Raw genomic sequence first — 25,563 nt, 5'->3', positions numbered from 1 at the left:
GGTTTGATACATAGAGCTATGAAGTAAGTGACCAGATTTTGATAGTAGCTGGTGGGTTAATAGCAAAGGTAACTGGAGGGCTAAGGGCTCCTTTAGGAGTTAATCCGGCAAGGGGAGCAGCCGTCCCTCATCACCCAAGCCTGGGCCGGAAGTCAGGCCTAGGTTCCTGCTGACCAGCTGGCTAGAGTTAAATTAGAGAGCTTGTTTGGGCCATTTGCCCAAAAGGGCAATTAGTCTTTGCACGGTAGAGATGGAAGAGACTCGAGGATCACTTCGTCCCACCACTTCATTTTTCAGATGAGGACACTGAGGTCTGGAAAGGTTAAACAACTTGTGTGAAATTATACCACAGAGCCTGGGCTAGCACTCAGGTCATCTCACTTGAAGTTTTTTAAAGGGAAACTTGGCCAGAAAACCACAAGGGAAAGATGAGTGAGGAGCAAATGTCTCTCACTCATCCCTTTTCCTTTCACCCTCTGGCTGCAACAAGGTTTGACACAGTCAAAGCATTGTCCATTTAGTGCTGGACACGTCCCCTCGTATGTCCCCTCTGCCATTGCTGATCGCTGGAGCAACTTCCAGAGTAAGGACGATGACAGCCATTCTTAAAGAAGGGCAGTCTTTGTGCGAGTCACAACACTGGGTGCTCAATGTCCACTGTCGTATTTCATCCCCACAATCCCATGAGGTTTCCCTGTTTCATGGATGAAAAACAGTGAGGCAGGGAGGTTAAATAATTTTCCCTGAGCTATGCAACTAGTGGTGGCACACCCTAACTTGCAACTCGGGCAACCTGACTGCACACAGGATCTGTGTTTTTAATATTCCCTGCAATGCCTTGGATCCCCCCCCAGGACCCCCTGCAACTCCCATGAGGGTAAGGGGAAAAGTATATATGAATTTCTCTGGATCCTCCAAGATCAAGTCCATTCAGTTCACCTCTAGGTTCTTGGTGGTACATCCGAAGCACAGGGAGACAGAGCCATGTGTACACATCACAGCTCCAGGGTATCAGGAACATCTATCAACACAGTGTCTCAGAGTTAAGAAAGCACAGCCATGTTTATTACCTTATTTCATCATCACAGCAGATATTACTATTTTTATTATTTATATCAGCACCGTTAGTGTTATAATTCTCTCTGGTTTATATGTGAGAAAACCAAGACTCAAGTAGTGAAATGAATTGCCTCAAAGCACAAGGCTAATTGGACCAGTGCTGGGAGGCTTTCCAAGAATTCTCTAGCGATGTTTCCCCTCTGCTTCTGGTTAATGCTTTCCCTCACCCTGTTCTCACTGTGGATTATGGCCTATGAACAGACATGCTCACCATCAGGAAATTTCCAGCAACCATCAGGAAGCAGTTTGTTGGCAGAAGAGTAAATATAGGAGGAGAGAACGCAAAAAGCCTTCTTGGGAATGAGTTGAGCTATCTGTTCACTGGGAGATACCTGATTTTGCCAAATTCTTCCATAAAAAGCAGTATAGATTTTTGAGAATTTTTCTAATTGTTTAAGGTGTTGTTTTGTCTGCTTATTGCCTACAGCTTGGATAATAACAATAATAATCACAGAATTAGGAACAGGATTTTCATGCCAGTTCTGTAACCTTGGTGAGAACCCCTCCCTCCATGCAACCTTGGTGAGCCTCGTCATTCTCCGATCTCAGCTTCTTCATCTCACATGGTCTCCAATGTCCCTCATGACTCTGGAGGTCTATAATTGGAAAGTTCTGATGAATCCCTGGAAAAAAAGAGACCCTGGCTTACTCATCAGGGTTCGTGGCTGCCCCAGTGGTTCCTAGGAGCTGGGTACAATCCTTAAGGGCTGTTGGTGTTCTGAGAATGCTGATTTCCGGGACTTTATTTACTGGGCTGTAGCATCACATACAGATGCTTCTAAAGGCCAACTGTAAGAGAATTGGCATCATATTTATGACACATATGGTATGGTATTCATGGTATTCAGAGGGGCCTCTAACACCAGGAGAAATGTCTTCCGCACTGAGTGAAGGACTCTCTGACCAGTGACACAGCCCTGGGTCAGTCTTTTCCCTTGCCCGGATCTTGGTTGTTGTACCTATCTAAGGGGAGAAATGATTGATTTCAAACATCACTTAACATTCTAACAGCTTCTCCATAAATGTCATCTGAGGGTAACACCAGTGTCACCTGTCACCATGGTACAACAAAATACTAAAATGGTCATCTGCCATCACCTCCTTCAGACCAATAGTTGGAATACCTGAAATAAATACTGTTTCTTAGGATAAATAGAAAGCTGTGCTCAAAAAGGGCATAGCTATCTAGCCAAGTTCTGAATCAAAGTGCTTTGGAAATCTCTCCATTCCAAACACATGCATTGTTACCTTGAACCATTTCGGTGATTCTAAGAGAAGGCTTAGAGTAAGGGAGCATCCCATGTCACACAGCTGACAGGTGGCAGAATTGGAGTCAAATCTCAAACATGATGATAATGTTAAGGTCACTTGATGAATCATATTTGGGCACAGACATATAGGAAAAGATCATAGGGCTGGAAAGGGCCACAGACAGTGTTCAACTGGTAAAAACAGGCACAGTGTCAGGCTGTCTACAGCCCAGTTGTTAGACAGCAGGTTGAGACAGCTAGAAATAGGAAAAGCATTTTTAGCAGGAAAATAATAGATAAAACTGCAATCAGGTTGGCAGATTTTAAACTTGTGGCAAGCTTGGCAATTTTGTTTTCAGATGCAGATCTCACAATCCAGTATCTAGTTGCATGAACTCTTTTATGGGTCCCCCTAAACAACAGACACAACCCAATGGCCATAGAAACCTTGCCCTCCCCAGCTCCAGTTTCTTAAACTGGGATCTCAGTCTGACCCAAGACACACAGCACACATTCTGGAAGACATCAGGAAACGCAGATAGGAACTCTGAGCCTCAGGCCCTGCTGTGCAGCCTGGCCTCCAGAGCTGCCTACCCACTGGGATTCAGACTGGGATCTTGGTGATACACCCTCTGCTCAGTCCTTGCTTGGGGCCTGCCTTTATAAAGATGTCATCTGACCTTCAATGGCAGCTGAGATGCTCTGGCTCCTGCCCTGCCTGTCCCTCTCTGGGCCCAGACCCTTTCCTGTCTCACTTGACAACTATCCCTGCCTATGGCTCAAAAGTGGGTGAGGCAGAGAGGGCTGTTTCTGCCATCTTTTCCGTCCTGAAACCCCCGCGTGTGAAATACTGAAATCAAGGCCTAAGGAGCGGCAAGAAGGAAGCATCCGTGAAAAGCCACCCAGTCACTTCCTATCTGATTAACAGCAGATGTGACTTCAGGTCTTTGAGTTCCAATGTATTCACCTGTTGAATGGGGATAAGAATCCTGCCTGCATCCAAGGAGTTAAGTACAGCAGGGGTGTAAGGTGCCTGATGTGGAGTCTGCCCCCAGCAAGTCCACTGCAAGTGCTTTCAGTTAGGAATGCATTTCCCATGGGCCTTCACAGAGGCCTTCCCCTCAGGTCAGGACGCTTCTGTTAACATGACACCCAGAGCTGCCAGAGACAAGAACATACAACAGACACCCTCCCTCCCCTGCCAGCTTGACCTCCAAAACACTTGTAATAGAAGATAAAATGAAACAGGATGAAGTGTCATGGGGTCAGTAGATGTGTCATTCTTCTCTTACTCATGACGTTTTAGCCCCGTGCTCACAAAGCTGGGGCAGACATCACTAGGTGCTCAGGTGGCCTGCCCCAGGGTAGACATCACTAGGCGCTCAGTTGGCCTGCCCCAGGGTAGACATCACTAGGTGCTCAAGTGGCCTGCCCCAGGGCAGACATCACTAGGTGTTCAGTGGACCTGCTCCAGGGTAGACATCACTAGGTGCTCAGGTGGCCTGCCCCAGGGAAGACATCACTAGGTGCTCAGGTGGCCTGCCCCAGGGTAGACATCACTAGGCGCTCAGGTGGCCTGCCCCAGGGTAGACATCACTAGGCGCTCAGGTGGCCTGCCCCAGGGTAGACATCACTAGGCGCTCAGGTGGCCTGCCCCAGGGTAGACATCACTAGGCGCTCAGGTGGCCTGCCCCAGGGTAGACATCACTAGGCGCTCAGGTGGCCTGCCCCAGGGTAGACATCACTAGGCGCTCAGGTGGCCTGCCCCAGGGTAGACATCACTAGGTGCTCAGGTGGCCTGCCCCAGGGCAGACATCACTAGGTGTTCAGTGGACCTGCTCCAGGGCAGACATCACTAGGTGCTCTACAGGGCGGTTGCTTAAGTCCCTGCCACCCATGGTCCCGTAGAAACTGGACAACCTTGGAGGGGCCTTCTTGAAAAATAGGGGTGCCTCTGATCCCTTTCCTTGTAAATGACACAGGTGATTTAGGAAACTAGTGGGAGGTCTCTGAGCTAACAGGGTTAGGATTAAGGAAGCACAAAGGGCCTTGATCCAAGGGATTTGGGGGAAACCTGAGATCAGTCTAGACACAAAGGAAGATTGTTGGATATTTAAGCCCCCCTAGTGTCCAAAGTGTGCCAAGTCTCTCTGTTACCCTTCACTGGTGTTATGGAGAGTCCCTGGAACTTCAGTGCAATCTCCTCAAGCATCTGAGCTCACAGTGGGTGCTGGGTAAAAGGCCCCCATCTCTTCCTGAGTAGCCCATACTTCCCAGGTACAGGCCTAGCATGACTGTTTAGTAGTCACATGCATTCCTAGTAGCTGGATTTCTACTCTTGGCTTTAGAGTGTCCAAAGAGGGCAGTCACTGTGGACTCCTATACAAACAAGTTTTCTTAAGGGTGATGGGGTATCTCTTTGGACAGGGTCACTGCAGAGGTCTTCTGATCAGCTACCGTAATGTGCTTCATACTAAAACAATGTCTTTAAGGTAACTATTAATGAATTCAGTTTTTGAAATGTTATTCCTACCCCAGGAGGTTTCAAGATATAGGTACCAACTGATACAAATAAATACACACACTGAACAAAATACATACAATACAAAAATGCACACACTCTTACTCACTCAACCTGGAGTAGTCTTCTACAAAACTTGCACGCACTTTTCTTCTTAATTCTTTGAGGATCTGGAGGTAAGTTGAGTCTCCATTGGATGTGATATGTGCTCAGCCTCCTTCCATAGGGAATCTGGCCCCCGAGGATGGCAACAAGCTCCTGTTTGGGCAGCAGCTGCCCAGTGGAAACAGGCAGAGTGAAAGTGACCAGTGATCTGGAGGTCTGGTTGTGGCAGCCCAGGCTGAGCCCCATGGAATCACTGCCCTCCGGAAATGCAGGGCACTGTGGAGGGTGAATGCTCCATTTCTCTCATCTTTCAGGTGCAAAAAAGACACAGACAAGGGTAGTATCTGCTGAGGTCCCCTAGCTGCAGTGTGCAGGACCAAGCCTGGAACCTCCCCACTTCTCTGCCAGAGCCTTTCTCTTCACAGCACTTGACACTCATCTCAGCAGGCAAACCATTCCCAGGCGACTCCATTACCTTACCTTTCTTGCATGATGGAAGAGACAAGAAAGTGGGTAGCAGTGATTTCTAGTGTGTGATCAGCAGATTCTAGAAAATGTGTGTCTTTTTTAAAGTACTTGCTGCTTTTCTTTTCTTTTTCTTTCTCTTTTTTTTTTTTTCTCTTGAGACAGAGTCTCACTTTGACGCCTTCGGTAGAGTACCATGGCATCACAGCTTACAGCAACCTCCAGCTCTTGGGCTTAGGTGATTCTCTTGCCTCAGCCTCACGAGTAGCTGGGACTAGAGGTGCCCGCCACAGTGCCCAGCTATTTTTTTGTTACAGTTTGGCCAGGGCTGTGTTCGAACCCGCCACCCTCGGTAGGTATATGGGCTGGGTGCCCTACTCATTGAGGCACAGGCACCGCCCAGTAATTGCTGTTTTTCAATGGTCAGATTCTCCTGGTCCCAAAAAGGTACATACAGTAAGGTTGAAATCTCTGTATCCTTCTGAAGGTCATGGCCACTTTGCAAAATGGGTCTGATACTGAGAAAATATAGCTCTGTCCCCTAAGGATAGTGGAGAAGCCTTTTCAGATATGTAAAGTTTGTAGACTTTGGGTCTAAGAACAACAGAAATAGAGCACTTTGTAGGTTTCTCATATATTATTTAATTTAATCTTTGCCCTGAATTGAGATTCTGAAGCTGCGGAGGAGTGATGAGAAACACTAGCTCCTCATCATTAGCTACCCCTGGGTAACACTCTGGTTTTGCCTCAGGGTAGTCCTTTGATCTTTGGACAAGTAAACTTAACTTTCTGAGCTTCAGTTTTTTCCCCTGTAGAGAGAAGACAAGATCAACCACTTCTCAAAGTTGATTAAATACAGTGATATAAGGAAAACACCCAGACCATACATCTTTTGTATTTATCTGGATGGAGTTGTAACACTCTCTTCTTAGGGAAGTATCACAAGAACGGAAATGCAAGTATTCAATGTACTCAATCCTAATATGAAACCAATAGAAAAACAACTACATGCCCATATGAGAGAAAAACACATGTACATTCAAATGGGGGAGGGAGAGGAGGAAAAGAGGGATGGTGTTCAGCACACCTCCTGGATGAAGTGCTTAACTTCAACTTTACCTTAGAAACACAATGTAACCCAATCATGTCTACCCTCCTATTAATCTGAGTTTTAAAAAATGTCAAAAAACAACAACAAAAAGAAGACAAGGAAAGCACCCATGGCAGTCCTTGGCTTCCCGCCCCTCCTTTTGGGTATGGACCTGCCTCTACTTTCAGGTGGCTTCAGTCTGAAGCCCCAATTGCTTTAAGCCTGTAAATTAGACTCTGTAAATTACATTACAGAGGGTCAGAAGAAGGTTAAGCTGAGAAATTTTAAAAGCACACTAGGTCTAGAACCTCAGAAAGGGCTCAAGGAAAATGAAATTCAACCTGGCATTATTAGGGAAGACAAGTCCCAGGTATGATGGTCCTAAACGCACTGGGGCTAGCTTAGGAGAGAAAAACCTGTGTCTCCATATTTTATGAGAAATTAGATCAGAATGTATTATTAAAAAGCCCTGTTCAACTGTACCCAAAATGAGCAGCAATGTTAACTCCATTCCTCGTGGAAGTCAGAGAGTACAGCTTTGACAGTTAAAAGGAGACTGCCTTGCAGCAAGAATCTTAAAATGAACTCATTTGATAATCAGGGCATTTGCATAACCTGTTTCTCGTGGCAGGATCTGGCCCAAACACAGCCAGTTATGACTCTCCAGAGTTCAAAGATCCCAGAATTGATGCTTGGTGCTGAGATCGCGTTTCCTATTTGTCTGTCTGTCTAGTGTGCACGTGGGGCACATTTTCCAGGCAATGTCTGAGTTAGCACACCACATCTCTGTCTCAGGCAACAAACAGGACATCCTTAATTGCAGGAAAAATCCAAGGTCGGGGATGACACCCGAAGTTGAAGCTTTGGCAAAGGCACTGATAACTGTTCCCATGGGATGGAGGTGGCTGGTGGCTTTGTCTCCCTTCTTCTGACATGACCACTCCCTGATGTGGATCAGTCTTTCTGACCCTTCCCAGAAGAGCCATGTTCAATGGCTGGGCCTTTACTTCTAAGGCTGGACCAATTTTCTACTTAGAAGATGCTATCAAAACCAGGTGCCTTTAAGCCCATTTTGAAGATTAAGGCAGCCTGTGAGTCCCCAACACCAACTCCAGATTAACAGCTCAGCACCCAGAAGCAAACAGAAAATCTTTAAGACTATTAAAATATGTTGGCAGCAAGTGACATGTCAACTCCCACAAGGTGAGATCTACCCTTCTTAGCTTGCCGTTGTACAAGTGACCTGTCTAAATCACAAAAGGGCGAGTGATATTAACCTTAGGACTAGAACAACGGAACTCCTGGACAACAGCTGGGGGACACAAATCTCATCCAGCTAAGAAGCAGAAAGATATTTAATAGAAGTATAATCAGAGGATTTTTTTTTTCCTTCTCTCCTAGACTTAAATAGTTCAATGGGAATTATGTTACTCTCATTCCTGGGCAGGACCAGCTGCCCGTGGGTGTGCACACCCATTAAAAGACAATCCAGTGACTGGCTGCCTGCATTGGCATCTTCCCCACTGCATTCTGAAATCCCCACCCTAGACTTGTCTCGGAAATAAAGGCTGTAGTAGCCCCAGAAGCAGCTGTTCAAATATGTAAATGCTAGCTGTGACGGAGTGCCCACTAGCGCCACTGCAAAGCTTGATTATTCCAATAAGCTGCAGCCCTTCTGAGAGCGAGGACTTCAGAACCTTACAAAAGCCAAACCAGGAAGAAACTTTAAAAATCATCTGGCTAAGATTTTGTGTTTGGGAAACTCGAGGCCCAGAGAGGTTGTGTAACTTATTCAAAAGTCACCAGCAATTCAGTGGCAGAGCTGGAGTGGAGCCCAGGTCTCCCCAGGTGCTTGTTTCTGGAATCATCTAATCTAGAAATTTCTTCTTTAAGAGATGAGGAAACCAAAGTCCACACAGGAGAAGCAGCTGGCCACGTCTGGACCCAAACCAAACCCCCCATATTACCTGTCCAGTGTCTACCACCTGGTCTCCTCTCTCAGGTCCCGGGAAGAGAGGGTAAAGTAAAAGATGGCCTGAATGATTTGCATTTTGGGACATCTTCAGTTAATCTAACAGGAGTTTTGAGAGCACCAGGAGTGAAGTACTTCAGGCACTTTGGGAAGCAGACAATGAGTAAAGAAGGGAAAAGAGAAGCTGTGTGGCCTGTGGGCCCTGAAAGTGGGGACGACATAGCATGACATGGGGGCACAAGATTGATCCTCCTCCAGAAGCCCACTCAAAGACCATAAATGCCCCAGGCCCTGGCCCCCTCAGGGCTCCCTGTTTTCTCCTCACCTCCCTAGTTCCTCCCTGAAAGAGAATAAACTCAGTTTCACAACCCCAGATTCGGTCTTCTCCACAGGGGAGGCTGAAGGGCAGATAATAGGGCAGGTGAAGCGGGACTGGGAACAAAACCGGACTTCTCACTGGCCTTTCCCTTCTCAGGCAGATAGGACAGGGCCTGGTAAGGATTGTCCCTGAGCACCAAATGTGGACCAGACTCATTTTTATAGATAATACATTTTACCATCAGTACGTACAGCAAACTTGAGAGGTAATTATCATCCCAATGTGCAGGTGGGGAAATTTAAGACCAGAAAGGTTAATTCTCCCACCTGGGGTCACCCAGTCGGGAAATGCCAGAGTCAGGTTGGATTCAGTCTGTTGAGTTGCTCAGGCCGGCTCTGTCCGCTCAGCCTCAGGCCCTCTCTCTGTCTCCAGATAACCTGGCCAGCCACAGGGCTCCTTCACATCCAACCTGTGAACTTTTTTTCTTACTATTATTTTAAAACTATCTTCTCGGAGGATACTTCCCATAATGTGAACCACAGAAAGGACACATTTTCTTCTCTTGTTGCCTTTTCACCAACATAGCTCCACTGCCTATGGAATTGAAATGTGGCCTCTCTGGACAGGGTGGAGGCTGTGGATAAAATGAAGGCTGACCTCCAAGGGCAGAGGGCTGGTGGGCTGGAAGGCCGTGTCTGGGACTCCGTTTATTCCACTGACACTGAGCTGCTGTTGCAGGTCTGGAGTGCAGCTTTGACTCCCCCTGTGAGCTGGAATATTCCCCTCCACTGCATGACCTTGGAAACCAGAGCTGGTCCTGGCGCCGCGTCCCTTCTGAGGAGGCCTCCCAGATGGACTTGCTGGATGGACCTGCGGCAGAGCGCTCTAAGGAGATGCCCAGAGGTAAGGGTAGAGGCGTCCGGAAGTGTCTTGGATGGGCCAGGACCAGGCCAGAATGCTTACTTCGATTTCAAATGATGAGACTTCCTCAGCCCTTTTCTGCCCTATTTCCTTTGAAACTTGCTTTTGATATCTGCACCTGTACATTGCTTCTTGGGCCATGCCCAGGAAGGGAAGGATGCAAGCCCAGTTTTAAGATCAGCCCCAACCTTTACTCTTAAGTAATAGAAATAGGATTTCATAACTCTCTTCCATGCAGATTTGCCAATGTAAGATGAAGGAGAAAGTGCTGATCCCTTTGTCCATTTGAAAGGAGGTTGTCAGATAAAATAGAAGATACCCTGTTAAATTTTAATTTCAGATAAACAACAAATGATTTTTTGTTCTAACAACATTCCATGCAATGTTGTTGGAACACACTTATACTAAAAACTATTCCAATTATACTAAAAAATTCAAATGTAATTGAGTGTCCTACATTTTTATTTGCTAAATCTGGCATTCCGAATTTGGAAAGTATTGCAGAAGTGGGTTAAATGTTGGTTTCAAAGCCATTCATGAATATTCAGACTACGTGCTTGCTTCGAATGGTGTTTCCAGCAGTCCTGCGCTGTTGGTGAATATCCTTTTCCTAATTATCAGGACCTGGAAAAGGTAGGCTTTGAGTAAGTAGTGAGTGGGTATTAAACATTCACAGAGTTTTTAAGAGAGACAGATGGAGACACTAAGCCCTCATGGAGTTGAGGGTCTTTCTGAGCCAAACCTTAGGGCTCCCAATTTCTTGGACCCAAAAAACGCAACTGACCCAGGACTGCCTGCCTATGTTTCTGGTTTTTAGGAAGCAGTGATAACTGTAATGGCAATGGACTTACCAGAAAGGCAGGGTAGTGTTTTCAGTTTGCAAAGCACTTCCAACTTTACTATTTCATTAGATCTCAGAGTTATGAGGGAGCCAGGGAACATGAGGGAACTAGGAGTTAGAGAGGGAAAGTGGCCCAAGATCACACAGCCTGTCTATGTGGGTCCCCATCTAGATACCTGAGTCCTGGACCAGGACATACTTTTCACCACATCACGTTTCTGTCTTTGTAGCAAAGGAAGGGCCAGAGTCTGCAGCTATACTTCTCTAAAAATAGTTAAATAAGTATTGGGATGGATTATAGAAGTATGACCAGGTCTATATACTCAAACAGCATGCATGCTCTTGGATGGGTAAAGCATATTATTAGTCTTTTCTAATTTGTGGCCACATTCTTGGGGATGATGATCTCAGGCTCATACTAGTAGGGAGTCTAGAAGGGACAGGGCTCAGGAAGGCTGGTGGGGGAGGGTAGAAGTGGTACAACAACTTCTGCTCTCAGGTTTGCACACCTGCCTCTCCCTGGTCACTACAGAACAGTGAGCTATCTATATACCCTCTCCTGGGCTGCCCTTTTCTGTTTTTATGACTCTCTTGAGATTTCTTGACCTTGATTTATATTTTAAGCACCTTTCACCCAGATACCAATATGTATTATGTGTGTAGGTGAGTGCCTCTTAACCTGATAGCGCATCAGAATCTTCTGGAGAACTTACCAAAAGTACTACCGACACCCCACAGCCTGAGATTCTGATTCAGTACATCTGAGATGAAGCCTGGGAATCTGTATATTTTAAAGTTGTATTACAAAAGCTAGCATGAGCAAAAATACAGGTACGACATATATGCATACATTAGCGTGAGCCAACACCTGCTTAAAAGAGAAAGCTCGTTTCCACCCCTGAGCTTAAGAATTTGAATGGTCTAAGTCCTTTTACAGCCTCCTCTGCCCCCACCTAGATCACAAGGTTTTCCTACCTCTCCAGGTAACCACTCCTCTGTATTTTGAGTCAGTCCTTCATTTATTCTTCTTTATGGCCTTGCCACCTGTGAAGATAGCCCCCAAACAACTTATGTGTGTGTTTGCAAGCTTTTATATACATGGAATTATGCTCTTTTGTCCATTTGGATTCATTTGTTTTGGGTACTACGTGGAATCGACTGCATGAAAATGCTGTAGTTGATCTCTTCTACTGTCATCGAACATTTGCGTTGCTTCTAGGTTCTTGCTATCACCACCAACATTATAGTAAGCATTTTTGGGTCTCTTTCTTGGTACACATGTCCAAGAGTTTCTAAGTCTCGAGCATGCACGAGTGGGATTGTTGGGTCATAGGGTCAGTGTCTCTTCCTCTCATTAGGTCATGCCAGTCTATTTTCCAAAGTGGTTGCACCAATTTATATTCCCACTGACGCCCTATTAGTATTCCTCCCCATGGTTTTATGCCCTCATCAGCACCTGGTATTGTCAGACTTTACCATTTTTGTCCATCCAGTGAATAAAACAAAGTGTATCTATTGCAGCTTCAACTTCTACGGAAACTGTTTGGTTTATTTTTTATAAGTTTCTCAGGCAATTCTGAGGCATAGTTAGGCTTGCTGTACTATTGACATGGACCTCTTTCAGATTTACTCCCATGTAGCCACCCCCAGGGGTATCTCTAGATTCTAATACCCAACCTCTAGAACAGGGGTCCTCAAACTACGGCTCGTGGGCCACAGGCAGCAGTGTGATTGTATTTGTTCCTGTTTTGTTTTTTTACTTCAAAAGAAGATATGTGCAGTGTGCGTAGGAATTTGTTCATAGTTTTTTCTTTTTAAGTTTATTTATTTATTTATTTTTATTATTTTTATTTTTTTGTTGTTGCAGTTTGGCCAGGGTTGGGTTTGAACTTGCCACCCTCGGTATATGGGACTGGCACCCTACTCACTGAGCCACAGGCTCCACCCTATAGTTGTTTTTTTTTTTTTATAACTATAGCCCAGCCCTCCAACAGTCTGAGCGATAGTGAACTGTCCCCTGTTTAAAAAGTTTGAGGACCCCTGCTCTAGAAACATGCATTTTTGGTCAAGGGAGATTTATTTTTTAATTTATATGCTAGAGATAGAATTTTGATTACAGTTCAGTGAGATAAAGAGAGGGGACAAGTGGCAATTTTCTTTGTGAATTCCACCAACCCTGCAAAGTCAGACATTATAACTCTGAAATTTGATGCTTTAAACAAAATTTTAAAATGGTACCAATAAATTGTGCGTTCTGCTCTCTGACCTGTCTCTTCTCCTTCATTATTTACCTTGTGATCTCTGGCTCCTGCTTGTTACATTGAGTGCTTAAGAAAACAAGAAGAGGGAGAGATGGCAAGGAAGGAAAAAAATAAACATTCAGTTCTTAGTGTTCCTTAGCAGAACTCAGGGTGGAAACAGCAATACCTTTATGTGTTTGTGAAACTCGGAGCCAGGAGTCAATACATGCATTGAACGAAAACCTATTCCCTTTAGATGAATCAGAAAAGACTGCGATATCCAAGTTTTAAGTAAATATTGTCACCTTTCATCTCTCTGAAAGTCATCACTCTTACCAATAGGTAGTAGATAGCATTACTAAGGGTGATGGTGTGACCAACCACAGCAAAAGCCACTGTGAACACACTAGACTCTTTTACTAAGCTCTTTTATGAACAAACACATCCAAACATAACTGGGGGGAGTCTTACCACTGTTGGAAACTTGTTCTTGGGCGACGCCTGTGGCTCAAAGGGATAGGGCGCCAGTCCCATATGTTGGAGGTGGTGGGTTCAAACCCACGCTCGGCCAAAAACCACAAAAAAAAAAAAAAAAAAAGGAAACTTGTTCTTATTTTTAGAGGGTCAAATGGAGGGTCAAATATCTATACTCACATGACATTGATAAGTCACAGACACAATAGGACCAGCTTCCCAGGCATTGCAGGGACTCCCCACCTTTATGATGACACCAGCAGGTGTTTGGAACTTTCATCAATGAATCTCTCTCATTGCTTTTCGAGTCAATTTATTATATCACTACTTGTTCCCCAAAGAAAGGTTGTTCCTCATGAAGCAGGCTGATGTAATAATGTCCCTTGAACTTCAAGAAAAGAGATGAAGGTACAGAAGGAGAAAATGACCTGCCCGTGCTTCCCAGTGGTAGAGCAAGAACCCACCTTACAATCCCAACTCCCAGATCTTTATTTTTTTTTATTTTATTTTTTTAACTTAGCCTTCCTGGCATTTTCGTAGTTATTGTGTTAAGACATTTATAATCTACATTTACTAAGTTTCACATGTACCCTTGTAAGATGCACCGTAGGTGTAGTCCCACCAATCACCCTCCCTCCCTCCCCCCCTTCAGAGTCTCAGTTTCTCTGTCATTTTGGCAGAAAGGATGCTGGCAGTGATGACGAAGAGTTATAAGGTTGCCTTTGGGGTAGTGTAGTTGCTGTTCTGGTTTGGTTTTCCAATTCAGCATTTATTGGTCAGATGGTATTTGGGCTCAATTGCAATGTTTCTTTTAAAGGAAATAGAAGGGTTGGAAGAAGGCAGCAAGATAATACCAATCATAGAGAATGAGCTGTAAGAGTATAAATGCCGGATGATTTTAATTTACGGCCTCTGTAGCTGAGGGTAATAAGGCAGATACGATTCAGCGCAGCAAGATAATAAACAGTGATCATTTTGATGGAACACAATATTATAAATTAATAAAATCTTGAGCAACCATCAGCTTGAGGTATTTGGTGACTTTTTAAGAAGTGTCAGGGGCTTGTTTGAGATCTACAACTTCTGGCATTTTGGAATGCAGTCAAGGGAACATGTTCTTCTCCAACAAGACAAGATTTTGCTCTTTAGCATGAACCCTTCGAAAACTTATCCCAGAGCCCCTGCCCCAGCCCCTCACTCTATGCGTACACAGGAAGGGGTGGGGTGGGCTCTGCCGTGAGGGGCCTTACGTCCTTCCAGTGCTTCAGTTCTCACGGTTTTGCTTTGTTTTGTTTGCTTTTGGCGGAGAGCCTGGATGGAGCCTTGCTCCTATGATTGTTCCATTCATAAAGATGGCTTAGTTTTCAAAAGGATGATGGCCAGGCACGAGATAGCTCACACCTGTAATTCTAGCATTCTGGGAAACTGAGGCAGGAGGATTGCTTGAGCTCAGTTCAAGACCAGCCTGAGTAAGAGTGAGACTCTACGAAAATAGAAAAGTTAGCATGGCATTGTGGTGGGCATCTGTAGTCTCGGCTACTCAGGAATGGGCTCATTCGGACTTCTGATCTACTCTTGTTGTGTCCTGTGTGTTACTTTCCTGTGGCTTCATTAACAAATTCTTACAAATTGGGTGACTTAAAACAATAGGAATTTATTCTCCGCTAGTTTTAGAAACCAAAAGTATGTAATCAAAGTGTCAGCAGGGCTGGTGCCTTCTGGAGGCTCTGAAGGAGAATCCCTCCCAGGCCTCTCCGGCTTCTGGAGGTTGCTGATGGTCCTTGGAGGCCTTGGCTTGTAGATACAGTGCTCCAGTCTCCCCCCCCTTAAGCATGTGGCCTTCTCCTCACAAGTCTGTCTCAAATCTGCCTCTGATAGGGACACATCTATTGGATTTAAGGCCCACCTTACATCTACCATGATGTCAGCATACTTAACATCATCTGAAAATACCCTATTTTCAAATAAGGCATCTTCACAATACCAGGGGTTGGGATTTGGGCTTATCTTTTGGCTTCTAGTCAATCCACTCCACCTTGGTTTTCTCCCCCTTGTTTCTGGGTTGGTATGTGGATCCCCTGTACCTGGGTGCTGTGAATTCCCACCCTTCCCATAAAGTCTGATCAGACAGGTTTGGTGGACTCCCTATTCATACCATCATTCCTCGTATTCCTCCCCAGCTCCAGAGCTGTGAAATATTCTTAAAAGAGAACCTGAACCTCTCTCAAGTGGATTTCATACCAGGAGTAGCAAGAACCTGGGCTGCCTTTTGAGCTGCAGGTGCAGGCCTGATGGGAAAGTTCTCTTAAATACAGCTCCCTTTGCACCCACCATCACCAAAGGCTGCAGCTAAGTGGCTGAGTTGGCCCTAAGTCTCACCTCTGACCAGTGGGGGTGTTGATAGGCAACTGGAGTGATAAAGGACAGCCAAGAACTTCGCCCTTCATCCAGTGAAGTTCAGCAGTAGGCTCCCATTTCTGCCTCAGGCTTCATTCTCTGATTGGCTGGGACCTCTGGAACCTGTAGGTGAAGGGGTTTGCAACTCTTTCTGGCCAGCAAGCTCTATAGATGACAAGGGGGAGGAGGTAGCCTCATGGTTGAGGACAGGCTGTCAGTAAGATGGAAAAGTGGGGACTCAGGGCTAGAGAACTACTGGAGAGCTTTATTCAGAAAGTACCAAGCTCATCCCTGCCCTGCACCTTTGCAGAGTGAAATGTGCTAGTGCAGGCTTCAAATTCCATATTTACAGCCCACAGGGCTCAGGGTTCACCCGTCAGGTCACCTGGTTAATGGGAGTCAATAATTGCACACTTCACTTTGTCTGTAGGAGCAGCCTTTAGAAAAGACCTCTGCTTTTACAAGGATGTTGATGCTAAGGGAGAAGTCAGAAGAGGGAAGCAAACTAGAATAGAAGGAAAATGAAATTGGAGTGCCTGGTGTGTATGTGTGTGTGCGCACGCAGAACATTGTTTTGTTCTTTTCACTTGTTCCAAACTAGATGATCCAAACTTAGACTGCCCATGCCAAGTCCCCACAGGCCAGGCTCTGGGTCCCCCAGGCTCCTTCCCTTGCAGCTCTATCTGTGGCCAAGTTCCCACTTTAAGGCTATGGTTTCTAGACTTTATTTTAGTGTATGTCCCATATGTAAAATATTTTTGATCCTGGGCTCCTACTATTCTATATTCACCAATTATAGGCGTGTGTGTGTATCTAACTGTATAACACTGTTTATTAGTAAAGCTTAAATTTCTTTCTTCCTTTTTGAGATAAAAATAAATATATTTTAGCCATACATTGAAGGCTCCTGAAGGATGTCTGCCTTCCATAAATGGACTCAGAATTTCTGGTTTGCTACGTCATCTCACCTTGGCCCCAGGGTTATTAATGTCTCTGACCCTTTTCTAGTCCCTTAAGGAACTTCTTGGGACAGGTGTCTCCCTGTCCACCCACTTTCCATAACCTGTGCTTGCTTGCAGGTACTCCTTCACCAAGAAGGCCTATATCCCCTCTTACATTTCAGAGACCTTTATCTTCTTTTCTCATGATCTATTAATACATTAATACATGGTTAAGAGAGGAAAGAAAGAACTTTTCAGCTGAGTTCTATTAACAATACTAACTCTCAAAAGTCAAAAAGTATCTTCATAGAAATTCTTATTTCCATTTCAGCTGACTTACCTAAGGTACAAGGTTGCAACCAAAAATTTCCTGCTGGCTTATCTAAAAAATGATTGTATTTTGATAATGTTTATAATAGTGAAAAACTAGAAATAATATCAATGCCCCCAAATAAGGAATTAGTTAAATAACTAAAATATGTTAATAGTATACCTAAAATATTATGCCACCATTATACTTATGCTGCGTAAAAATATTTAATAATATGGAGGAGTATTCAAGGCCTATTATTAGGTTTAAAAAAATTCAATTAAACCGTGTGTGTAATTGAAATTGCTATGAAACAAAAAACCATCTATGTACATAAAGAAGTCTGTAAAGAAACATAGAAGTTATTTCTAGATGACTAAATTATCAGTGATTTTCATTTTCTTCTATGCTTTTGCCATTTTTCCAAATTTGAGTCCATAAACATGCATTACTTTTGTAATAAGATAAAACATGTTGTTACTTTTTAATACAAAAGAATCAAAAATTCTCATTTGAAACTGCATTCTATTGAATTATCTTAGACTTTGGGGGAAAAGAATTGTTAACTGTTTTATGCCATGACAACAATCAAAAAGCTCAACCAGAACCAGGAAGGCTGTGTTAACCAGTGTGATGAAAATATCTCAAACGGTCTATAAAACCAGTGTACGGTGCCCCATGATCACATTAATGTACACATCTATGATTTAATAAAAAGAAACAAGAAACACTGGCTGGGGCGCAGCAGGCAAGCAGATGGTCCAGGAGGTGGTTCTCCTAGCTGTCTGCATAGGGTACCACCACCCAGAGCATCCCGCACCCCCAAGGGATATCTGCCTGTCTTAACTCCAGGAGTGGGAAGGGGTAATTGTGGCACACAAATGCACTGTAGGATCAGGAATATGTCTAGAGACCAAGGGCAGCCCCTAAGTAGGAGGGGCAGGAGCACATCTACTCTAATCCAGTCTTCGCCCTGCAGAACCACCGCAGGCTCTGGGCATTCACACCTTCCTTCTCCTGAGCATGACTCCTCTAAATCACACTAAGGTCACTGTATGGATGCGTGGCCTCTCATCCCTGACCACCTTCTAGAACTCACCAAGCAAGGTCAGGTTCATTCTCTGGTTCTGTTGGCAGAAACTTATCACTTCTCTCCCAACCGATGAGATCCCTGGGCCTTAGAGCCTGAGCCTTGGGCATTCATATCAGCAAGCTGTGATTTGTGAGTCTTTTCTCCTGATGCAAACCTGGTACCAACCTGGCGGCAGGAACCTGGGCTCTGAGAGGGGCTTGGCATAATGACCTGTGTGCTTGACAGGGGAAGGAGGTTTCCAGTGAAGTATCGCTCCCTCCCATCAGGAGAGACCTCCCCCAGGGTGTTGCCTCCTCTGCCTCCTAAAGTTCACCCCTCCCTGGGAAGGAGTAGGTTGTAGATGCCTGGTGAGCTTGCTACCCTCCTAAACCGAACCTTACTGCCCCATGCATGGGGCAGTGGGATGTTGAGCACATGCAAGAGCTTGGGGAGCAGGGCCTGGCTCTGGTCCCGGGGAGGGGGCGGGGGGCATCGATGTGCCTCTCTAGGTCTTGGGCTTGTCCTGTAAGGTAAAGGCCTTAACTCAGGCGTCCTCGAACTTTTTAAACAGGGGGCCAGTTCACTATCCTCAGACCGTTGGAGGGCTGGACTATAGTTTAAAGAAAAACTATGAACAAATTCCTGTGCACACTGCACATTCCTTATTTTTGAAGTAAAAAAACAAAATGGGAACAAATACAATCACACCGCCTCATGTGGCCCGCGGGCCGCAGTTTGAGGACCCCTGCGTCTAGATGGTCATTAAGTCCGTTTCTTGCTCTGCTGTAGGACAGGGAGTTGGCAAATGACAGCCAACACCTGGCATCAAACCCAGGGGGCCCAGAAACACCCCTCTCCCCCACCTAGGGAGAGAGACACCCATTCCCCAAGGTTTGGCTGTGGTTGCTGGAATCCGAACTGCCCTGTGACCCAGGTCACCCTTTGGTGCCACCCACAGCACCAAGATGGGACTTTGCCTCTGGAAACCCCTGTGGCATTCGGAGGGAAGAAAGAGGAATCCCCGGCCTGACAGCAGCTACACTTACCAGGTAGCTCCCAGAGGCCGTGGAGCCTGAGCGGAGATCACAGCACAGTGCTAAAGATGAGTGTGACTGGCAAAGTGACTACCCCACAAGATGTCCCACTCCCCAGAGCCTGTGAAGGTGTTTCCTTACACGGCAAAAGGGACTTTGCAGATGGGATTTTTCTGGATGGTTTGGGCTGGCCCAGTGAAGTCCCTAGGTGTCCTAATGGAGGACAGAGGGAGGGCTTGAGTCAGAGAAGGAGAGTGCAGAGGGACAGAGAGGGAAGGATGCTGCCCTGCTGGCTTTGATGAAGGAGGGAGGGGCCACGACAGATGCAAGTGGCCTCAGGAGCTGGAAAGGAAAAGAACATGGATTCTCCCCAGAATCTCCGCCAGAGGGAATATATCCCCACCCAGTAACCTGTTCTGTATTTCTGACCCTCGGAACTGTAAAATATTAAATTTGTATTGTGTTAAGCCATGAGGTAGCAATGGGAAACTAACACAGCTGGTCTTGAGCCACTTAGGAAGAAAAGTGACATGCTCTTGGTGCCAGGGCCAGGGCTTAATATGGGCACCGTTCTGGGAATGGCAGGGTCCAGAGGCCTGACTGGGCCTTAAAGACAAACTGATTTTAGTTATTGTAGAAGGTGTCTGTGAGTTCTTGTCCCCTCCACTAAGAAGAGAATAGACATCTTTGTGAACCAAAAATGGAACAGAAATACCCATCTGAAGTAGGAGCTGAGGCTGGAAATAAGCAGGGGCGTTTGGAGTTTGGTTTTGGTGAGGTAAGAACAGAGAGCACCCCAGGGAAGGCCCAGAGAAAGCTGGAAATGGTAGAGCTGGGGTGAGACAATTTCCCCTGGCATGGAGGAAGGTGACTGAAGGAAGCTGGGAGAGCTGTCCAGGGCTCTTGTCTGGAGTGGCAGGAGGAGGCTGTAAAACCACATACGGGGCCTGGGGCAAGCTACCAGCTGGCTCTAGAGCGAGCCCTGTGTCCCCACTCACAGCAAGATGGATGTTGTCAGCGTCCCTAACTTACAGGTGCCACACTAAAGCTAATTAGTAAGCTTCAAAGGGAGGAAGCTAGGTCTTCCTGATCTTCCTTATTCACTGCCATGTTCCTGGAGCCTAGCCAAGACCCAGTTACCATAGGTGTTCATTAAATATTTCTTTGCTGAAAGTTAGAAGCTTAGAGAGATTGAGTAAGTTCTCCAACCTCCAAAGCCAGGGTACGGCAGAGTCGGCTCTTAGATTCCAGTTTTTGAACTCTGAATCTCATGTTCTTGCTGTTAGACCAAATTCGCCCTAAAATGCAGCATTCCCAGGCCTACTCCTCTGGAAAGCTCTCCCTCATCAGATGTCTGGCAGTACGTTCAGAAATTCAGGGCATCACCCACATGCCAGTGATGCTGGGGTGCCTCACTCTGTTCTGTGACACAACCAAGTTATACCCATTGGGTGTCTAGAAGGACACAGTCCCCAGAGCAGTCTCGAGAAGCCCACCGTCACCTGTGACTTTGTTGCAGATGGCCAGGGTGACAGGTACTGCGTAAGGCAGCCACAGCCCAGAGCTTGTCATCCATCCAGGCCACGTGGTGTACAATCTGTGTGAGATGGAGGAATCAGGTTACTACAACCAGCTAAGCTGTTCTCACCTGCCCTGCTCTTTCAGAAATGGGAAGGGCTGAGTGCAGAGAGTGGGGCGGTGGATCAACTACCGGCTGACATGTAACCCCAGGCCTCAGTTTCTTAATTGGTGAATTGACTGGCTGGGACTAGATAATCTGTACAAATATGTGGAGGTGTCTTTTTATTTTCTTATTTCTTCTTATTAAGAAAGTTTTATTAATATTATCTAGATTTTGTGGCCTCACTGATTTCTATATATCAAATAATTCAGGTAAGACACATCCTAAAGAAATATGGGCCCTATTTTAAAACAGCCCTGAATCACTCTGAATTTATGCCTGAAGAGCTTTGAAGGAAAGCCAGTACCTTGCAAAGAAGAATAAAATAAAATTCTCTTGAATAGGGATAACTACAGTATCATTCTACTTAGAGTGAAAAGATAATCTTTCCTCATTGAAGATGGAGAAAAACGGGTTCAATGTAAGTTGAAGAGAGATCTCGGGGTCCTTTTACCTCTGTGGCTCCCTTTCCTGACTTGTTATAAAAATCAATGGAAACAGTGCACAAGAGACTGTTCCGAAAACAGAAAAATGGCATAGTAGAGTAACACGTAGGCCATCCGGCAGCCGTCACCCGAGCACGGCAGCCTGAAGCCAACAGTGCGGCTCTGTCTTGATTTAAGAATCTTGACCCTGCAAATCAGGAGGCTAATGTGGCCCAAGTAGCCATATAACAAAACTAGGGCTGTTGTGAAGCTCAGGGATTTGGGACATGACAATGAATTGCTAAGCATGACAGAGCGCTCAGCTGACACAGCAGCAGCTGTATAGTGTACAGAGGGTTCAGGTCCCTGTGTCCAGCTCTTCCCAAGGGATGGCTGAGAACCTTTAACCTGGGCTGTACTCTGGGCTATTTTTATCTCATGCATTATAATCGACTTTCTTTCTACTTCTTGCTTTAGCATGCCCAGTGCTGATTGCTCGTCATGCTAATCAAAGCACATTTGTCTGATACCGAGTCTTTCCTAGGTGGCTTTTATGGAAACTGTTACCATTTGGCAATAGGCGAGGTGCCAGGCTTTCTCGTTAATAAAAGCAGCCACATACACAGTGTGGCAGCTCCTCCGTCCTCTCTCAGGAGGACCTTCGCCAGCCCTTGTGTTGTCTTTGGCGACTTTCTTCTCTCGATTGTGATCAGCATTGTCTGCACCTGAAGCAGTGGAAGAACTATTTGAAATAGTTTGCTGGTCATAAGGAATTATTTCAGGGTGACTAAAATGAGAATAGTCTTCTGATTATGCAGTGAGTGCCCTGACACTAAAAGTAGATAGATATTAAATTCACTTTCACAACAATGCTTAGGAGGCCCCTGTTTAATCCTACTCAAATGGCTACACAAATATAGGGTATTATTGTATTTATCTTATTATATTTATAATATGTATATAAAGGATAATTCCTTTGACTGAATATTCTGCTGCTACTAAGAACTTTTTTCCTCATTTATTGACATGATATGTGTTGAGGTACCTACCCTATGGCAGTGTAGACTCGGGAGTCCAGTGTGAGTGACTTCGGTAGAGCCACTGGCATCCCTCCTACATCCAAGCCCTTAACACTAATTATACCCTATTTGAAGCCTTTACTGTACATGGAGAAAATATATATATATATATATATATATAGCCATCAAAATAATCAATGTTTTTGAAATGAGGATGAGAGAAGGCAAGGGTCTCAATTCTTTTGGGCCAGCGGTCTTCCAGAGGTCACCCATGACCGTCAGCCCTCGTAAAGGCGCTTCATTCCTTTCCTTCACTGGTGCTGTCTGTTGCTTTTCCCTCCTATTACCATGTCCTCTGTGTCTCTTCCCTCCTCAACTTCTTTCCCCTCAAAAGCCTAAAGTGGTCTTCACATCTATAACTCTTTTTTTTTATTAGTATTAGATCATAGCTGTGTACATTAATGTGATCATGGGGCACCATGCACTGGTTTTATAAACAGTTCGACACATTTTCATCACACTGGTTAACATAGCCTTCCTGGCATTTTCTTAGTTATCGTGTTAAGACAATCATATTCTGCATTCACTAAGTTTCACATGTACCCTTGTAAGATGCACCGCAGGTGTAATCCCACCAATCACCCTCCCTCTGCCCAACCTCCCCCTCCCTCCCCTCCCTCGCCCCCTTCCCCATATTCTTAGGTTATAGCTTTCCAATGAAAGCCATAATTTAGTTTCATAGTAGGGCTGAGTACATTGGATATCTTTTTCTTCCATTCTTGAGATATTTCACATCTTTAACTCTTAAAGCAGAATTGGCAGGACCATCAGAATTGGGAGGCATACAAGCTAACTGGGCTTGCCCTACTAATAGAAACTACTTCAGATACCTGTTGGCTTTCTGTGTGACACACATATAGCGATATATTTAAGAAAACATTGCTTGCTAGAGAAACATGCTTAGCTGCCTAAATTGATAAGAGAGTTAAGAAAATTCCAGAAGCCTTTTTAAATGAGGAAATAGTTAAAATTCTTCATGGGGTAGACAAAATATAGTTTTTTAACTAAACTGAATCTGTTGTGTTCTGTGCTGATGTCAAAGACAAGATGGAAACCCAGTGTTCCCTCAGAAGGAAGCCAGGTACCCAGATGGAGTAAAAATAGGATCCTGAAGGATCCTATGTTTCTGAGAGATTTAACATTGAGTGTCTGTAGGAAGGCTAATTATCAATGCTCTTTCCCCCAGAAGTAGCACAAGCAGCAACCCGCAATACCTTTTTTATCTCATGGTACATTGGAACCCATAGTTAAATTTCCACAGTACACTTAAATTATGTTGATTTTAAAAAAGAGTAAAAAGAATATATACTTACTGTGTTTTATAATTCTTCTGAAAATAATATAATTAATGATCTTTAAAAATGTTTGTGGTACATCTAAGATCCTCTCATGGCATATCAGTGTGCCATGGCACACTGGTTGAAAAATCACTGCTAGAAACATTTGCAGGTTACTGGCAACACATGGATTGCCTGTACAAAACAAGGCTTACCTGTAAAAACATCACCTGAAAAAGAACCATCAGAGACACCACCAACCACACACTACAAGGAGCACAGATTTCAAAGATACATCATTCAAGTTACTAAACAAACTAAACAGAGAAAACAAAACAGAAACAATAGGAAACGACCTACAACCATCTTCAGGAGGTGGGGTAGGCAGGTGGAGATCAGAATCCAGATGTGTTACAGCTTATTGTCTAAAATTTTTAGTTTACAACTAAAATTAGTATACATGCAAAGAAAAAAATGTGACTCAAACTGAAGAAAGGCAAATTTAAAAAAAGGCCAATAGAAACTCTCTCTCAGTGTACTCAGATATTAGATTAGAAAACAAAGCCACAAAAGCACCTATTGTAAATATATTCAAGGAATAAAAACAACCAAAAAATAGTTTAAAGAAGTAAGGGAAAGTATGACAACAATGATCAACAATAACTAAAAAATTGAGAACTTCACCGAATAAACTTTTTTTTACAATAACAAAATGGAAAGTCATATGTTATAAAAAGTAGAGTAGCTAAAATAATTCATATAGGGGCTCAACGGCAGATTTTAAAAGTCAGAAGAAAGAATCAGGAATGTAAAGATAGACCAATATAGATTTTTCAATGTAAAAAATTAGAAAAGAAAATACTCAAGTTTAAGAGACCTCTGGAACAACATCAAACATTACAATACTGTGCATATAATGAAAGTCCCTAATGAGAGAAAAGGGAATAAAATATTTTTGAAGCAATGATGACCTAAAACTTTACAACTTTGACCAAAAAAATCAATTTACACTTTCAGGAGGCTCAGAAAACCCCAGCTAGAATAAATATAAAGAGACCCATACTATATATATATGTATCTCATTAAAGTGTTGAATGCCAAAGACAAAATCTTGAAGCAGCAAGAGAAAAATAACTTCTTATGGAGGACCATCAATATGGTTAATTAATGGCTGACTTCTCATTTGAAATAATAAAGACTAAAAGGCAGTAAAATTACATATTCCAAAGAATTGGTTTTAAAAAAAAAAAAAAAACAAGATTTCTGTGTCCAGTAAAATTACCCTTTAAATTGAAAACAAAAACAAGTAATTCCCAAGGCTGGGCACGGTGGCTCATGCCTGTAATCCTAGCAGTATGAGAGGCCAAGGCAGGTACATTGCCTGAGTTCAGGAGTTTGAGACCAGCCTGAGCCAGATTGAGACCTCGTCTCTAAAAGAAAAAAAAAGAAGCCAGGAATTGTGGTGGGCTTCTGTAGTCCCAGCTACTTGGGAGATTGAGGCAAGAGAATTACTTAAGCCCAAGAGTTGGAGGTTGCTGTTAGCTGTGACACCACAGCACTCTACTGAGGGTGATATAGTAAGACTCTGTCTCAAAAAATAAATAAATAAATAAATAAAAGTAATTGCCAGATAAAGAAGTATTGAGAGAATTTGTTTCTAGAAGACCAACTTTACGATAAATTCTAAGGGAAGTCCTTTAAGCTGTAATGAATAATACCAGGAGGTAGCATGGATCCAAGGAAAGAAATGACGTGTACCAGAAATGGTAAATATGTGGGCTAATATAAAAGACTCAAACATCCTTTTTGCCGTTTCTTCTCTTACAATCTTTAAAAGACATAAGATTATATAAATCCAAAATTATAACACTAAAATATTCAGTCGATAGCATATGTACATAAGATGATAATAGCACAAAAGATGGGTAAGAGAATAGATTCTATATTGGGAGAAAGTTTCTACATTTTACTGAATTAGGTGAGTATTGATCTGAAGTAGACCTTGATGAGTAAAGATGCATGTTTTAATT

At 44.1% G+C, this 25,563-nt stretch overlaps 1 protein-coding gene across 1 annotated transcript in view; it reads left to right on the top strand.

Moving 5' to 3' along the window:
- LOC128584280 (ALK tyrosine kinase receptor-like) overlaps positions 1 to 25,563 on the top strand; it is a 635,794-nt gene that overhangs the window by 239,290 nt on the left and 370,941 nt on the right. The window contains exon 3 of the mRNA XM_053589323.1: positions 9,580 to 9,744. Within this exon, the coding sequence (XP_053445298.1) occupies positions 9,580 to 9,744 (165 nt within the window). The remainder of the gene's footprint in view (positions 1 to 9,579; positions 9,745 to 25,563) is intronic.

This window comes from Nycticebus coucang, chromosome 4 (genome assembly GCF_027406575.1).
Source record: "Nycticebus coucang isolate mNycCou1 chromosome 4, mNycCou1.pri, whole genome shotgun sequence".
Taxonomy (NCBI): domain Eukaryota; kingdom Metazoa; phylum Chordata; class Mammalia; order Primates; family Lorisidae; genus Nycticebus; species Nycticebus coucang.
The sequence above is the reverse complement of the archived record's forward strand: the minus strand, read 5'-3'. Positions and strand labels throughout refer to the sequence as shown.